At 40.6% G+C, this 17,476-nt stretch overlaps 2 protein-coding genes across 3 annotated transcripts; both read left to right on the forward strand.

Moving 5' to 3' along the window:
• The first annotated feature begins 1,600 nt into the window (after positions 1-1,600).
• Positions 1,601-9,858, forward strand: plpp5 (phospholipid phosphatase 5). 2 transcript variants are annotated; one of them, XM_086206569.1, is made up of 8 exons: positions 1,601-1,751; positions 3,498-3,648; positions 3,750-3,858; positions 4,481-4,571; positions 4,661-4,724; positions 4,833-4,957; positions 5,190-5,360; positions 6,193-9,858. In XM_086206569.1, the coding sequence occupies exons 2-8, from the start codon at positions 3,578-3,580 to the stop codon at positions 6,360-6,362; spliced, it is 801 nt and encodes a 266-aa protein (XP_086062695.1). In that variant the 5' UTR covers positions 1,601-1,751; positions 3,498-3,577; the 3' UTR covers positions 6,363-9,858. The 2 variants fall into 2 exon arrangements, with proteins under 2 accessions (XP_086062695.1, XP_086062694.1); XM_086206568.1 differs by having other exon boundaries at positions 3,509-3,648.
• Positions 9,859-10,445: 587 nt separating this feature from the next.
• Positions 10,446-15,950, forward strand: cdc45 (CDC45 cell division cycle 45 homolog (S. cerevisiae)). Its single transcript, XM_086206567.1, has 18 exons — positions 10,446-10,668; positions 10,768-10,827; positions 11,659-11,751; positions 11,831-11,968; positions 12,071-12,220; positions 12,318-12,376; positions 12,823-12,871; positions 13,023-13,084; positions 13,166-13,216; positions 13,348-13,467; positions 13,588-13,719; positions 13,812-13,910; positions 13,986-14,147; positions 14,289-14,427; positions 14,511-14,594; positions 14,679-14,797; positions 15,236-15,312; positions 15,598-15,950. Exons 1-18 carry the CDS (start codon positions 10,618-10,620, stop codon positions 15,660-15,662), a joined length of 1,710 nt encoding a protein of 569 aa, XP_086062693.1. The 5' UTR covers positions 10,446-10,617; the 3' UTR covers positions 15,663-15,950.
• Positions 15,951-17,476: the final 1,526 nt, after the last annotated feature.

A 17,476-nucleotide genomic window follows, 5' to 3' on the forward strand; every position in this document is an offset into this window, starting at 1 on the left:
CTCTCTTGGTGTTGCTTCAATTGAAACGTGGATGAACACAAAAATACCATGTTGATTACTGTTCAACCTGTGTTACTGCATATTGTTGAGGAACCTGTAAATAGTTTGCATTGAACTTGCATAGAATCATGTTACTGTGGCGTGCTATTTTTTGCCTGTACAATTCTGCTTCTAAGTGTGTGTGACTGTTGAAACGACACTCTTTTTGTACATGACTGTCTTTTTATTTGAGAATATTGATTCTGTCCTTTTTCATTCTAAAGTTGAGTTTGAAGAGTTCAGACATGCCTGAAGTTTGACTTTAATAAAGCTGTACTCTGTCTCAGTGAAATGTTGTTGGGTTTTATGTCAGGTTTGGTTACGAAATGAACTCTGAAGAAGATAAATAGACATTCTCGTTTGTTATTAATATAAACTGTTACTTTACTTTCATCTGATTTATACCGAGCAGGTTATAGCAAAACTAATTAATATAAAAATCCCAAACTCACAGAGAAATGATAAATTGGATTTTAGTGCAATTTTGATTTCAGCAATAACCAAACAATGTTGCCTCATTCACATCTAATCATGTTGTCATTGTGGCTGCAGACTCATCAGGAGGAATCACATAAACGTCACTGATACAATTACAAAGCTTAGTCAAAATGATGTAGGTATTCTTATAAGTATGTCTGTTGAAAATGAGTTGTGAAATTAAGGTTATTTCACACACTAACCAAGAACAATGCATTTTAAAGCAAACATGCTAACTGACTATAGATGATACACTTGAAAAATCAAATAAATAAATAAAAAAAAGATTTAATGGCAAAATAAAAAATTCTTGAGTCACTGTGATTTTAACCCATAGGTGGCACCCTGTAACCTGATTTGCATCCAGTTGTGAACTACAGGAAGGTTAATGACATTGCAATTTCCCGTTTACGAAATTAGATATAGATATGCTTTGTTTCACTCAAGGTCCATGAATATATCAGCAGTAGTTGTTTTTTTCCCTTATGATTCATTTAGGAACATCTCAGAGAACCAAATCCCTCCATGTATTCCTGTAAAGGGTCACGAACGGGGGGGGGGGGGGGGGGGGGGGGCCTATCCCAGTGGCTTTCAGGCAAGAGGCAGGGTTCACCCCAGATGGATGTCAGACAATGGCAGGGCCAACACATAGAGACAGACAACCATTCACACTCACAGTCACGCCTACAGTCAGTTTAGAGTATCAATCAGCCTCCTCCCCTATTGCATGTCTTTGGATGGTGGGAAGAAGCCGGTGTACCTGGAGAGAACCTACACAGGAACAGGGAGAACATGAGAGAACCAAATATCAAATACAAATATATAGTCTGTGCAATGGGCCTGTTTAGTGTGTGTTATTAATTCTCAGATGTTTCACAAGGACTTCATCACCTAGAATATTTCAGTAGTCCACTGATATAAATACAGCTATCATTCAAACAAAAAAAACAAACAAAATAAGGAAATGTTGAGTGTTGTGATTTGATAACCTTTATTTATGAGGACAGTGTGAAGGTTCAAAATGAAGTGGGCATTGATTTATTTTGAAAGCACTGTACTGGGAGTGATTTCCGGTAGCTTCACACGGCGCTCTTCATCTCCGTGCGGTCTCGTCTTGTCTCAAGTCCTCAAATGTTTCTTCCTTCGTCGGCAAAAACAGAGGATGCTGAGGCTTAGTTCAGTTTGACGACCCGTGTTAATATGAGGATAAATAGGTGAAAACCAACATATTTAAGGTGAGTAAAGGACCCGGGATTTCCTTGTTTGCGGAAATAGTCCAGATGTCTTATTTGACAGATGTGGCTAGCTTAGCTTAGCTTAGCCTGCTAACACCTTTAGGTGGGGGCTTGCTGCTCTGTTCAGCGGGTGGCAGGTATTTTATTTACTCTTTGTAGCACTAAAACATCGTCAGTTTGATGTACAAGAGAATAATCAATTGCATATTATGTATATTAGGGAGAGATGGAGGGTACAGGTGCAGCATGTTGGCCCGTATAACATTTTTGTTTTTTCAGACAGGACAGACGCTGCACTGCATAAATGTACTGGTGCTAATAGTAACATGTAGATGGACTCCCGGAAAATTGTTTACCCCGCATTGCATTTTAGACCTCCTCTTGGACTAGTTCGTGTTGATGTTAAACAAAGAGACAGGCGTGAGAAGCGATTGCTGACGTGGGACTCTGGAGCTCAAACTGTGTCATACACCTTTGAATTTAGATTATGTTGGATTATATGCCGATGAAGATATTCAACTAACCACCTTGACAAAATTGAGTTGTGTGTGAATTGACTTGATTCAGGTTAATCTCAGATGCGTCAGACATGTTTTAAGGATAGTTTCACTTGATTAACATGCTCGCTCTAAATGAGGAGAGTTACAGTGAGATCACATGGGGACAAACTCCTCAATCCTCAAGTCGTGCAAACCTACATTCAGACAAAAACCATATCTGTAAAGTTTGGGACAGAAGAAAGGCGTTCCCTGCAGTGCAATTTTAAGCCGTGCTGTTTTCTGACAGATGTTTCACACCTTTTGTGTACCAGTTTATGTGGAGGGAGCATCTCCTTGTGGTCCGTTAAAATATGAATTTTTGTTGCATTGTGATATGTCACTCTCCAGGAGTGGGATGATTTTAGTATCATTATAGCCAGCAAGTGTTTCATAATTTATGCATCAAAGATTCCGTCTGACTATCCATCCATCCATTTGCTGTACCACTTATCCATTAAGGAGGGGGTTGGAGGCAGAGTACAACCTGGACGGGTCCCCAGTCCGTCGCAGGGCTCTGACTGAATAATACACATTATCGTGATCATTTATTAATCTGCTGATTGTTTTGACAATTAATTGATGAATCGTTATAGTTCAGAAATTCATAACATGACAAAAAAAAATGCAAGTTGCAGCAAATCCTTCTATTGCAGAGTCTTGATCCAGGAATAGTGTGACATTTTTCTTTGGAAAAATACTGATATGATGAGTCAATTATAAAATTAGTTATCTGTGTGTTTCCTTTTGATTGACTAATCAATTTATCCATTGATTAGGTTAATTAAATCTCTTTTGTTTTTATCTTAATTCCTGTCCTTGTTTTCCCTCTTATGTAGTCTTAAATTTATCTTACAACAATGCTTGAAATTTTGTAATGCATTTTATTACATCTTACAGTTTTTGTATGTTTTCTGAAATAGAATACAACAAGTGTAATTAAAGTGGCAGTCAATGAATTCTGAACTTTCTTCATCAGTACATTAATAATTCCATTTAGAAGCGTGATGTATTATTGATTAGTTTCCACATCTCTATCTCGATCAAGAATGAGTTGCTGCTGCTTGCTTGTCAGCCCACAGTTGTCGTTTTAAAAACCGGGAGTTGCTGGTGGCCCCCGGAAAGCTCTTCATAAACTGGTCTGCTTTTGAGAAACTGTATTTGGTTAGAAACGCTCAACGTATTCACATTATAAACTGAAATGTGACAGTTTTTCTTTAGTTTCAGTTCAGTTACAAGAAGTGGAGAGGTGATGTTTGCTGGTGATTGAAGTCCACACCGAGAGACAAGATGAAGAGGAGGCTGCTTCGTGGTTTTCTGTCTGAACTGTCCATCAGGATGGTGCTGTTAGTGGTGTTCCTGTAAGTGAATCCTCCTTTGAATCGTGTGTGGTCTCATTATTGTGTGTTCATCATTGCTGTGTGGATTCGTTTTAACGATGATGAAATGTTCTTTCACTCAGCGTGACGGAGCAGCTTCCTCCTTTCTACCGTGAGATCCAAGCCGAGGAGATGTGGTTGTATAAATTCCATCGTGTGGAGAGCGACCACGTCCCCACATCACTTATGTTTGTAAGTAATACGGTTTTAAACATGCGTGCAACAATCCTGGATACCTCATCTTTTTTTTTTAACCTCATCAGGGACTTGTTTTGCTCCGCCTGCAGCAGTTAAAAGAGTGTCCCTCTGTGTACAGAAGTGTCTTCTCTTGTTTTAGCTCATTAACTACAAACAGGTTTTTGGTGACAGTGCTCCAGAACACACTTCAATATTCATTTCTATCCCTTCCAAACGAACACTGTTCCTTGAAGGCAGTTTTTAAAAGCAATTTAATGCAGAAATGTAAAGGTTTCTGTAAATACTGTATTACTGTGTTGTAATGTTCTGCAGAGCTTTAAATCTGTCTGTGCTTGGAACATCAGGAAGAAAATAAATATAAGTTGTTACTGTCACATTTATCAAGGATGCATTTTTAACTGCATGGAAAATTAGAAAAAAATAACTGCCAAGATCGGAAGTAATTCGTTAAGATTTAGTATGAGTGCATGATATTTACTGTCTGGCATCTACATCCTTTTAAGAGAAAGTGCATATTCATTTTTAAACATGCGGTACTGCTTTCAGACACACAAATATAGGATTTAAATAGATGGACTTTTTTTATATATTGTCTGCTTTTTCTTTGCTGCGTCAGAGTGTGGCTGTCTTCACTCCACTGATTATCATCCTGGTTTTCACCTTCCTGAAGAAGTCGGAGCGAGGAGATGTGAAGGAAGCATCGCTGGGTAGGAAATGGATGAAAGCATATTCCCTATAAAGGACTGGAATAGTAGGTGCTTTTCATGATGAAGTTCTGTTTCCTTCTATCACCCAGCTGTGACTCTGACTCTGGTGCTGAACGGAGTTTTCACCAACGTCATCAAACTCGCTGTCGGCAGGTAAATCTATTTGCGGCCTTGCCCGTTGTTTAAGTTTCCCACTGTGAGAGTGGATGAAAGGAAAAAAAAAAATCTGTTCTCTGTGCTCTCTGTGTGCCTCCGCCTCAGGCCGCGACCAGACTTCTTCTACCGCTGTTTCCCAGATGGTCAGATGAACCTGGAGTTGCGCTGCAGTGGTGACCCAGATGTTGTCATGGAGGGCAGGAAGAGTTTTCCCAGTGGACACTCGTCTTGTAAGAGCCTCTTATTGGCAATTATGCTTCAATAGGTAGCATCAAGGAAATGAACCGAGCAAGGCAGGGGGCATATGATCCATCTGAAAATAGACAGAAGTGTATTTTTTGCCTGCAGGCTCTGACATTGTTATATCAGTAAGAGAACGTCCCACATGACTCTACAGAGCCTCCGCGTTTTTGCTCTCTCTGTCTCTGGCTTTGATTCATCCTTCGATCTCTCTGCTCCCAGTTGCTTTTGCAGGATTGGGTTTCACAGCGTTGTATATCGCAGGAAAGCTGCGATGCTTCAATGCAGCAGGCCAAGGCAGAGCGTGGCGGCTGTGTGCCTTCCTCACCCCTTTACTGGTTGCGACTGTGATCGCCCTCTCCAGAACCTGTGACTACAAACACCACTGGCAAGGTCAGAGTGCTGCTCAACTTGACATTGTGGACTAATTCCCAACTATGAGCCTTTTTTGGTTTTAGCTCTTTACGATAAAACTACGTCTCCTGGCCGTCGGCCAGCATAGTCACAGTGCACCTCCTCTGATTCTTCCCTTCCCTTCCCTCTCATTGCAAAGCTGCTGTAGAGACCTCAAAACCCTAACGAAGCAAATTTGAGGGCCCCCTTTAGCTTGCAAACCACCTGATTTGACCTCTGTGTGTCCTTCTCTATGCCTCATTTTTATGCCAGGAGGAATTTTGTTGCAAAGCATGTCTGAAGTGAAGACTTTGTTTAGGGCTGGCCCGAGGCATAAAGTAAGAAAATTCTGAATTTCATGATCAATATACCTGCCATCGTTTGAGTCATGACTCATGCGCATCAACCCCCAGACCCCCCATCAAGTTTGCACCCACCCACTTTAACGAAGGGCCCCACCCTTTCCTTATGCATCTGTGGCCTGGGTGACAAGAGTTCATGACCCATGACGCTGCATTAATATTTGATGATGTAACATTATAGTGTGACGTTTGTGTCAATAATTGTCAAGCACAGTTTAGTCTGTGTGGTGATGGTGGTGTTGGGGGGGCCAAAATCCAATTCTGATTAGGGCCCCCTAAAGGCTCGAGCCGGCACTGACTGTGTTGATAGAGTGGAGGATTGGATTGAAGTATTATTGAGAGATCCTTTAGATTTACTTTGTGCAAGTCGAAAGAAACTGTCTGAAGTACCAAAAAAGTAAAGACACGTCTGTGTCTGGAACATCTCAGAATAAATCTCCTCATGCATCTCTTTCATTTTCTTTTCCTAGACGTGTTAGTGGGCTCTCTGCTGGGTCTTGCGTTCGCCTGGCTGTGTTACAGACAACACTACCCTCCACTTCAGGACCCCGACTGCTACAGACCGCTGCGCCACAGAGATAGTGTCCCCGCTGCACAGGAACGCAAGTTGGCTAACTCCAACTACATCCTGCCCCTGTAGCTCAGCTCTGGTGTCATTTATAATGAGTTTGTTTGTCATATCTTTAGGGCTGGGCGGCGTATTAATATTTATTGTTTACCAATGATCATTGTAACTGCATCGTGGGTATTTTCTTTTTTATGAGGTGAAATATGAAACGGGGTTAGTTTTCTTTGCAGAATTGGGAAAAAAAGTTGTCTAAGATATGTGAAAGAAGCTGGAAATAATGACACGATCATGACTTTCTCTCCACGTGGCCCAGCCCTACACACCTTGTGTATTGTGCCTCTGCGGTATATCACCAAACTTTAAATACTCCTGACAGCTGAGCAGGTCGGCAACTCGAGCACTGAAATAGTTCACTGCCCATCCATTCCTGTCCTGCTGTTGTGAAACAGTTCAGCACGTAGGGGTCACTAGTTTGTTGAGTGGCAACTTCTCATGAGGTATGATTAAGAAAACAGGGTCAATTATTAAAGGAGAATTTGAGGAGAATGTTAGGTTTTATGACCCTTTGCCTGTTGAAATATCAGACTCATTAGAACCTCCCGGCCTGCTACCCGGAGCAGCCTCAGTCGTGTGCAAACTCCTCTACGAAAAGCTCTAATTTTCCATTTTTGTCATGATCAGAAACAGCATAAAGTACTCGATTTCATTTTTGTTTATCATTATTCCTGTAACAAGAATAAAAATGAAAAGAAAACAGATGAAAATTAGCGTGTAGTTTAGAACGCCCCAAAATTGGTTGGGTTCTCTTTTAGCGGGCTGATGTTGGACGATAGAGCAGTGCAGGAATGAGTCCTAAAAGACAGAAATGTTTGCATTGTCAAAGGTTTGGTTCTCGAGTCTCAAAGTTGATGATGTTTTAGTTTTGGGTTTTTTTTTTGTTTGTTTTTTTGTTAAATGCCTGAAAAAAGGTGTTTGTTTAACAAGCTTGAGATGGATGTCATGTTTTATGACATGAAATATGCCAGTTAATACCACACGTCTATCATGAAGCTCTTAGGTGTCTTAATAAAGGCAGCTGCTAACGAGAGGCGTAACAAGGCTGCACGTTGAACTATCACGCCACAGTCAGAAGAAGCAACAAGCTCACTTGTGTTGACGTCTGGAGTGGAGTTTGCTCACAGCCCAGCACAGTTGGAGTTTTCATTTTAGCAACTGCATTTGTATTTCAAAACTCGTGAAAGTGACGATTGTCTTGCTACAGAGCTTATTTTCTCTAATAATCCAATGTAGGTTTTGGTCAAGAGTAGCCGTTGCGATACTGACCTCTGGCTTGGCAAAAAAACAACAACATATACATACATACATCATTCCTGTATCACACTAGTCCCCTGTTTACATTATGTTGTTGGTCATAGTGTTTTTGTTCAGTTTAGGAACTATTCATATCCTTCTGACCCAAAAGCCAGAATTTTTCTCAAAGTGTGAAAAGTATAGTTACAAATGGAGGAATCTGTGTCTTGTCTTAGAATATGTCCATCTTTGGATAATCAAATCATGTTGCATCGCTGGTCTCTTTTGTTCTGCTGCTTCATTCTGTAATGCTTCATATCTTCTCCATCTTCTCTTCCCATCGCTTGAATGTCAACCTGTTAATATTCCACAAGAATGAGTTGATATCTGGAAGGTTTTTTAAGCCCTGAAACATCCTGGTGTAGCAGTTTGACTCTTACTACAATCTTTGCGGTGCCTGCTGTGTCTTTATAGCATCTCTGCTCTAACTTGACAGCTCATCTGCTAATGTTGTTCATCTGACGAAAAGAAGAACAAAGTGGTCTCAGGCTTTTTTTTCTTTTTTTTTCTTGGTTCCTGTTCATTGGAGGCGAGGTTGTAGTTGTTTTGTTTGTTTTTTTTGTTGTTTTTTTTGCCAAGTCATTCTGATGAACCTGAGTGGGCCTTGACCTCTCAGGGTGATGGTGCTAGCATCCCAGTGCTCCTGCTGGTCAGGTTCTCTATCCTGTTGTATTGATGCGGCGATTTGTTATGTTTCTGTGGTTGTTTTCATCTAATTGAAGTTCATCACAGTGAAATATATTGTTTGGTTTTAGTTATTTTTAATTACTTCTCCTTTGTTCATTCTTACATTATGGTCTAGCTGGAGGTTTAAAATTTGAATATGTCAAATTTTAGGCAACATTTTTGTTGTTTTACTTTCACGGTGAAACGTGAGAAACAACCAAACCTCCTAGTTTTTGTTGTTGTTGTTGTTGTGTTTTTGTTTTGTTTCGTTTTTTTGGTTTGCCAAAGTTTTGCGGGATCAAAGCACTTTTCGCTCTTCATCGTGAATCAAAGCTAAAGCGACTGGATCACAGTGGTTTCAGACCAAACGTGGAAGAGAAAACAGTGAATGTGTGCCTTTGGTTTACATTTACTTTACTGCTCCGTTAATGAATGAAGTGTATACTGCATGCAACAGTGTATGCTTCCTGTCATGTCGTAGACTCAACTTTGTTCTGTAACTTCTGTTTTCTTGTCTACATGAGTCAAATGGGAACATAATACAAGGTATTAAGATGTGGCATGCTGCTTTCCTTTACTTAGTTTTCAGATTTCATTGTTGATGGAACAGACTCAAGTGAAGATATCCGGGTGGACAAAAAGAGCAATTTACAACAGCGGGAGTAGCAAAGAAGGAAAACCATTATTTATACAGATATCTGAATTTTGCCAGTCTCACAGGTTTTTATGAGACGATGTACAGATCAAAATGTATTTAAGTTGGGGCATGTGGGAACTCACTTGAATTTTAGATATTTGTTTGTTTACTCTAACTGTGATAATGTTACATACTCATGAACACATGAGTTTTGAGTAGATTGAATTTCATTAGAACCTGCTGCATTTTTGATAAAATCCTGCATGTTTCACAGTTCAAGAGCAACGCGTTTTTTCCTCACGGCTTTACTCTTGACATTTTCAGTGCAGGATAAGAAAAATCCACACATTTCCATCCATTCCTTCTTTTTTTCCCTTTTTTTTATCCTTTCATGTTTAGAAAGTTTTTGTATATCAGGTTGTTGATCACGTCTCCAGTGTCCTTCAGATGTACCGTTGTGACAAGGGATTCTGCTAAAGCTGCCTGTTTGCTTTATTTTTGTCAAGCTCATCTTTTTGCCTTGTAGAACCTTAGAGCAGCCACTCATGCTGATACAGTATCCTGATTGTAAATGTTGTGATGCTTTTACTGAATTTTTGGTGACACTAAATGATGTTTCTAAATAATCATTATAATTATAATCACTTGGTCTTTTTTGCTCATTTGTTGTTGGCGTGTGTGAGTGTGATGTTAAAGTTGGACTATGATGCTCGTGCTTGCTGTAGCTGCTACCGGGTGAAAGCGGAGAAGTTTGTAGTGCAAATAAAACTGAGGTGAGGGATGGTAAAAGTGAATCATACAAATGTTTAATCGCAATACGATTACAGCAATTTAATATTCATATCGAGATCTAAGCCCTACATACCAGGGACGTAATTCATTATTGTCATGGGGGAAAATACTTAATCCTTTTGAACTGAATTAAATCATTTGTCCACATAATTATTGTTCTTGCGGTTATTAGATTAAAAAAACAGATTTGAAAAAACGCAACATTCACATCTTATATGGTCAATATTTATTTGTTACATGATTATGCTGTATCAAACTATGTAGCTCAATTCATTTCAGTCAAATATACGGCAGTAAATCGTAACACATTTTTCAGTTAATTTTACAGGTGGAAATAGACATTTCAAAAGATGCATGGTCATGAAAATCCAACATCAAGCAGCATGGATAGTGTCTGTTCGCATTCATCTGAGTCATTCAAACCCTCAAATTCCCAGGACCGGTATGTAGTAAAGGACCGCTGCCCTGATTAAAGTGAAACTAACAGTAAAATAACTTAATCTTTTCTCTGTCTCGTACTCAAGTAAGCCAATACTTCAACTTTTTACCGAGGAATCGGTTAAATCCAGATGTAGTCCAAACATTGGTACTTTAGTCAGCTGCCGTCTACCAGTTTTCTTGTTCTTTATTTTGGCAGTATTAGCCTCTTAGTGACAGGGGCGTGGCCTCTGGCGTTTGACGCAATCCACTCCCCTCCAGTGATTGGTTGCGTCTGACGTCGACATTTGGCGCCACATTTCCAACAGGGGACACAACAGTCCGGCTGAAGAGCTCTGAACCTGTCACATTATTCATGCTACCCGTGTAACTTATATTTTGTCGCGGTTGGTTCTTCATTTAAGTTTTAACAGCATTACTAGCCGGTAATTCAGATTCTCTACGATGTTTGTCACGGACATACGGAAGGAATTTTATGAAGTTGTTGCCAACCAGGTAGGTTGTTTGTGCTAATTAGTTAGCTTCCATACTTTACGCTGCTGTTTAGCCTAGAGGTCCTTTGTTATTTGAGACAAATATCGTCCATTCTTTCAGAGAGTCGCTCTCCTGGTAGCATCAGACATCGACGCTCTCTGCGCCTGTAAGATACTCCAGGTAAGATATTCAGCTAGAAAGCCTACGCCACTTCCACTTCTAACTAACTTACTTTGTTTTTACTGGATGTTTAATGCCAACCCATTCTGAAGATTTTCTCTCTCTCTCCTTTTAAATTGAATCTGGATATTTTGTTTATACGTCTTTGCATTTACGGATTTTATTTCCTACCGGTGACCACCAACCTTGTTGCTTATTTGGACTGAATTGATAATTACTTTGCCCTTCTGGTCTGAGTTGTTTTCGACAATAAATAAAGGTGTAGCTCATTCAATGCGCATGAAAACATAATCAGGAAATGCCTCTAGTTCCAGCTCTTGCTTTGTTGCATCAGTAATTTTTCATCATATGTTGTAAATATTGATTTACACCCATCAGCCAAAGCATTAAAACCACCAATAGATTTTGAACTGCGTACAGCACAGCAGTCCTGTAATAAAACTCCCCTTTTATGAAGATTAGAGTTGTAGAGTTTTGTAGTATTTACTGAAACTTTTTGAGACAGGAATTGATTTATTTTAATGGTCATTTTGATGTGAGTTTACCCAATGTATCTCATTCACATGACTTAAGGTACTAAAATATGAGGAACAGATCCAAGTGTGAGTCAGTAACATTGAACTGCATCATCACCTCCGAAATGACACTTAAAATAATTAACACTTCTGAAACAAATGCAATGAAACCTGTGAGTGGTTTTAATTCTCTGGCTGATCGGTGCATACCTTTTAGATGTTCTTGATCAAAAATATAGCGTAATTCCCTTTGAGACATGTATATAGTAAACAATGAAATGGAATGATAATTGATGAGCTTTTATTTGTTCACCAGGCATTGTTCCACTGCGACCAGGTCCAGTATACACTTGTTCCACTGACAGGTTGGCAGGACCTCAGCACTGCCTTTCTGGAGCACAAAGAGCAGGTATGAAACTCCCCTCGTCATACCTGAGAACAACTAAACCACTGCAGATTTAAAGATTTTCTCTAAAATTGCATTTTAGTTTCGGTACTTTGTTCTCATCAACTGCGGAGCCAATGTTGACCTCCTGGAGATGCTGCAGCCGGATGATGACTCCATCTTCTTCATCTGTGACACCCACCGGCCTGTGGATGTGGTCAATGTATACAATGACACCCAGGTGATGGATGAATTATCAAATAAGAGAATCTTTTAACCACATTAAAAGGTGAGGCAGTGCTTTAATTTGTGGAAGTTAATTTTTTTTCCCTCCACTGTGCAGATAAAACTGTTAATCAAACAGGATGATGACCTGGGTGTGCCCTCCTATGATGATATCTTTCGAGATGAAGACGGTGAGGATGGAGATGACTCGGGTAATGAGAGCGATGAAGGTTCAGAGCCGTCCGGCAAACGGAGGAGATTTGATGAAGTATGTATTGAACGGAATTTGATCAAAACAACACAATTAAAAAGTTTGTGTGCGTTTTTTTTGGTGTGTAATCGTGTTGGTGATGTTGCCGTTGCAGGGGGCAGTGGAGAGGAGAATTGAGAGACAGCGTGAGAGGAGGGAGTGGGAGGCTCGAAGGTAAAGTGCTGCTTTGTTCATATGAAAATTGCTATTCAAAAATCTGTCACAGAGACTGAGTGTGTTGACCTGCCATCTTTAACTGGGATCTGCTTATCGACGCGCATGCTAGACTGTCAGAAAATCCCAACACTGCAGTTGCAGACTCTTGGATTCTCACTTATTTCAAACTTTCAACATGTGATCAAACTCTGTGCACGTCCCCCTTCACATCTGAAAAGAAAAAGGGCCCTCAGCCCCCCTCCCCCACCACCACCACCACCTTTGTCCTCAACATCACTGCTTGGCAGCTGAATAATTGAAAAATAATTTGACCCAAATTTACATGACCCCCCCCCCCCAAAAAAAACAAACAAACAGTAAACGTGAGAGTATAAGTAGCACAAAAAATAAGGAGGAAATGACTCTAATGCTGAGTTTACATCAATGTGTCACTCGTACCACAGGAGGGAAATCTTGTTCGATTATGAGCAGTACGAATACCACGGAACCTCTGTGAGTAAACATCTGATAAAAGAGATTTACAGTGCACATTTAGATGTAATTTGCTGAATTTTAAACTTTCACAACAGGATTAAATTGGAAGAAACAGTGCATCTTGATGCTTATTGACGATACGGATGTGCTCACTTTTTTCTTTCGTCAGGCTGCGATGATGTTTTTTGAACTAGCTTGGGTGTTGACTAAAGACACAAAGGACATGCTCTGGTAATCTGTTTCTTTTTTTAAATGACAAATTAGCCCTCGCAGCCTTCAAGATGTAGCCGGCTGAATCTTGTCTTGTTGCAGGTGGGCCGTCATCGGGCTGACAGACCAGTGGGTTCATGATAAAATCACACAGTGAGAAAGATTTCTGTTCCTCCAAAAGTAATTCTCTAAGAATCAAGCTGCTGTTTGTTTTTGTGGGTTTTTTTTTTAGTTTGCTCATTTTTGTTTATTAGCTTTTTTTGGTCTGCTTTGTTCCTTTTCAGTATGAAGTATGTAACAGACATCGCCACAATGCAGCGACATGTTTCCCGTCATAACCACCGAAATGAGGACGAGGAGAACTCCATCTCCATCGACTGTATGAGGATCTCCTTTGAGTATGAGTATCCTTTAATTCATCTCACGCGCCAATACCAGCATTATGGAGTTGCATTGAAGGCCCTCATGAGTTTCTGTAGCTCTTTCTGCATCTCTTTTGTGTTTCTCTTAACCTCCTGTGTCAGCCTGCGTCTAACTCTCTACCAGCACTGGTCTCTATATGAGAGCATCTGTAATTCATGTTACACGTCTTGCAACTTCAAGCTTTGGACTTTAAACGGTCAAAAGAAACTGCAGGAGTTCCTCGCTGACATGGGGTTGGTGGTACTTTTGAATATAAATATTCAGAGAATTTCATTTTATAAAGTAGTGTTAAACTGTTACTTATACACGTTGGTGAATGTAACAGGCTACCCCTGAAGCAAGTGCGGCAAAAGTTCATGTCGATGGACATGTCAATCAAAGAGAACCTCCGGGATGTGATTGAAGAGTCTTCAAATAAATATGGGTATGTAGTAGTCGACCGAGGTTACACGTGAATGCATTTATTGACGTACTAAAATGAACGTTATCCTCTTATCAGTATGAAAGATGTCCGTATCCAAACATTTGGGGTTCACTTTGGCTTCAAGAACCGTTTCCTGGCCAGCGACGTGGTGCACGCTACGGCTGCATTGCTGGAGAGCACCGAGAAAGACGAGAGTGAGGGTGACAACTTCATCAAGGCTCTGGACTCTCTTTCCAGGTATGAAGCAGACAGGGAATGAGATGGTTCAATGCCTAAAAATCCTCAAAATGTTTCTTAATGTCTTTAAATTGATTGTGATTCAATCACCGCCTGTGTGAAACCTATCAAATAATCAGATTACTGGCTCTTTCTCTGTAGGAGCAACCTTGACTGTCTCCATTCAGGAATCGACTTGGCCAAGAAGAAGTTGATTGCCATCCAGCAGACAGTAGCCAGCTGCATCTGTACCAACCTCATCCTGTCCCAGGGACCCTTCCTCTACTGCTACCTCCTGGAGGTGAGAGTCTCTCCATCACCAGTTCGTCCTGGCTTTGATTGTTTGATGTACATGGTGCTCAGCTCAGTCCCCTCCCCCCTCAGGGTACCCCTGACGTGAAGCTGTTCTCTAAGCCCATGGCCTTGGTTCTCCTCTCCAAGTACCTCCTGAAAGCGTTTGTCCATTCAGTGAGTGTCTCATTGTTACGGCGGTAGATTGTGCAGGAAGTTGCTATTATTAATGTATTTTCCTTGTGCTTTCTTATCCGTCAGACGAGGAATAAGCGCTGCAAACTGCTTCCTCTCATCATGGCTGCTCCCAAGGATGTGGAGAAGGGGACTGTCATCGTCGTGGGAATACCGCCTGAGTCTGAAACGTCTGACAAGAAGAAGTAAGGCTTCACAGTGTAACCCTAATAAGCTATAATGAAAATTCCCCAAAAAAAAGATGCTTGGCTGCATGTAAACAAATAACTGAGACGGGAAGTCTCAGAATATACAAAGTAGTCATTAATTTTGTATAGTATAGTGCTATTGAACCTGCAGACCTAATTTTGATCCTTTGAAGGAGGCTTTTTAATCAAAGTTGGCACTGCCGGTGCTGATGTTCTCTGCTTCTAAGGTGCACCACTGCAAAATTGAAAATGTAGAGAAACAATGGAGTGCGTTTCTTGGACACTCCCTTTTGTACCCCATTCATGAACATGTAAAAAATGTAAGGGCTGGTTATTAGGGTTTTATACTTCTCTTTAATGGAACACACTTCCTTCTATTTTGTCCATCTTGTTTGCACAAATTCACGTATCATCTTTTCCGTTGTGCGTGTCCAGTTTCTTTGGCCGAGCGTTTGAGAAAGCTGCAGAGAGCACCAGCTCCAGAACCCTCCACGACCACTTCGATACTTCCAGTAAGTTATGCCTTCATGTCACATTGTGTCATGCAGCCGACTGACTCAGTTTGTTCACAGGGGGAGTCGTCTCTTTATTAGACACTAGATGGCAGCATTGTCTTGATTTGTGGTAGAGCAACTAAAGTCTGTTGAACGTCTGATCACTGCGCGATGAAATTGGAATTGTTGTTCAAATCATTTCTGCCCTTCTCCACGTTAAAACATTTGTCTAAATCACTTCCGGTTGTCATGCATGACTAAGATGTGCAGTTTTTGTTGACACATCATCTTCTTCCTCTGCAGTTATTGAGCTGAAGACGGAAGACCGGAGTAAGTTCCTGGACGCTCTCATCACCCTTCTATCTTGAGAGGCCTCACTGGTGAACGTCAAGTTTGAAAGTGAGATAATTTCACGAGCGTAGTGCCAACTTTTATGGAAGATGTGACTGGAATCAGTTTCATTTGATGTCAGATTTTATTCGTGTTTTAGTATTTAATGTTTTTAATAAGTTTTGTGTGTATATTGTACAGTCTTTCTTTTTTGGGGGGGGAGAAGTTTTCTTATTTTTACTTTTGAATACTTTATTCAGTTCTATCTGTGTGGGAAGTTCATCTGGTCACCTTTTTAAAGAGGTTTAATAAATCTTGAAATGACTTCTGATGCTCTCAGTGATCAAGTCAGTACGATGTTTGGGGGCATTTGACATCATGCTCATAATAAGAGAAGCACTGCCAGCCTGTTGCAAGCTGTTGTTTTCAGTTTCAAATTTCCTGCCAGTAAGGAAACGCAACGTATTTTCAGGTGCACTGATGACCGTATTCAAGTGAACCTGTCCTCTACCATAGAAAGAGAAAAGACCTTCCTGTTGTGACACACTGTACATGCAAACTAAGCAGTCCGTTCTCTGTTCAACCTGCTCCATCCTGATGATCAGATGAGACCTCTCAGGCATCCGATGATAGCGACCTGGACCGGTAACAAGGATACAAGGACAAGGATACAATCTATTTGTTAAGTTCTGGCAGAGGGTGGTCCGTCGGCGGCTCCAGACTATTTCGAGCCTTTTCATCTTGATCCAGTCTTTTGTTTTGCTGACGCACATCTCGTGATGATAGAACTTTAAAACGTGAATGTAAACGTGTGGTATGCAACATGTAGTGAGCTCAGCCTTCTCATGTGGGCCAAAGTTGAAGCCCCACAACCTTGACCCACAGTGGAAAATGTAGGCCAAGAGTCCTGGTGAGACTTGAGGGAGGGGGAGGCAGGGGGGGTATGCTGTTCTCGGAGGGGTAATTGAGATCCTATCGCGCTTGCATCCGGATGATATTGTGACCTTCAGTGTGAATAGTGTTTGGGTGGTTCCACAGGAAAGCCGGACTGAGTGGGACTGGAAGATGATGGGATCTGTATCATAGTGCAGTTGAAAAGCCTCACTTTGAGGGGCGAGGATGTGAGCATCATCTTCACTTTACTGCACCGATGGAGGAAAAACTCAGGTGCTTTAATTGTGCAAAAGTACTAAAAAAAAGTTACTTTTGTTAAAGCGTGTAAGTGTAATTAGGAAAATGTACTTTTGAAGGATTCAAAAGTTAAAGTACTTGAAGTAGACAAACACTCCCTCTGACTAACTTCCTTATGTCACCGGATTACTCATGTGTTTCCTGTAAATGATGATTATGATGGAGCTCATTTAAAACCATTTTATTTTGAGCTTCATCAAGCGATTATTATCCTTCATTGACTGATTATTTGATCGATTGTTGGTTTATTGAAAACAAAATCAAGTAAGAGCTACGTTGTCATTGGTAAACCCAGTGACACCAACCAACAGTCCAAACCCTAGAAGCATTCGATAGATTAAGAAGTTGAATGAATTCTCTCATTTTTCTGTGACTCCGCTATAAATTTGTCAAATGTTAAATAGTTTAATTTACAACCAAACATAATTTCAAAGTTCTCGGTGGCCCACTGCTGCTTAGCTGTGTGTCTCACCGCTATTTTAGAGCAGTTTACATCCATAATTATCTGTTTACAGTCACCGTGGAGCGATCTTATCCAGCAGAAATGGCTGAATCAGAAAACACTTTATATCGTTAACAGGACAGTTTATTTTTAGCAACATCATTAACTTAAGTGGTCTGTCTTCCTGTTATCATGTTTTGTCCAAGTTTTTTGTTGTTG

This window comes from Aulostomus chinensis, chromosome 6, assembly GCF_037954235.1.
Source record: "Aulostomus chinensis isolate RoL2024-O1b breed Wild chromosome 6, RoL_Achi_v1.0, whole genome shotgun sequence".
In the NCBI taxonomy this organism is placed as follows: domain Eukaryota; kingdom Metazoa; phylum Chordata; class Actinopteri; order Syngnathiformes; family Aulostomidae; genus Aulostomus; species Aulostomus chinensis.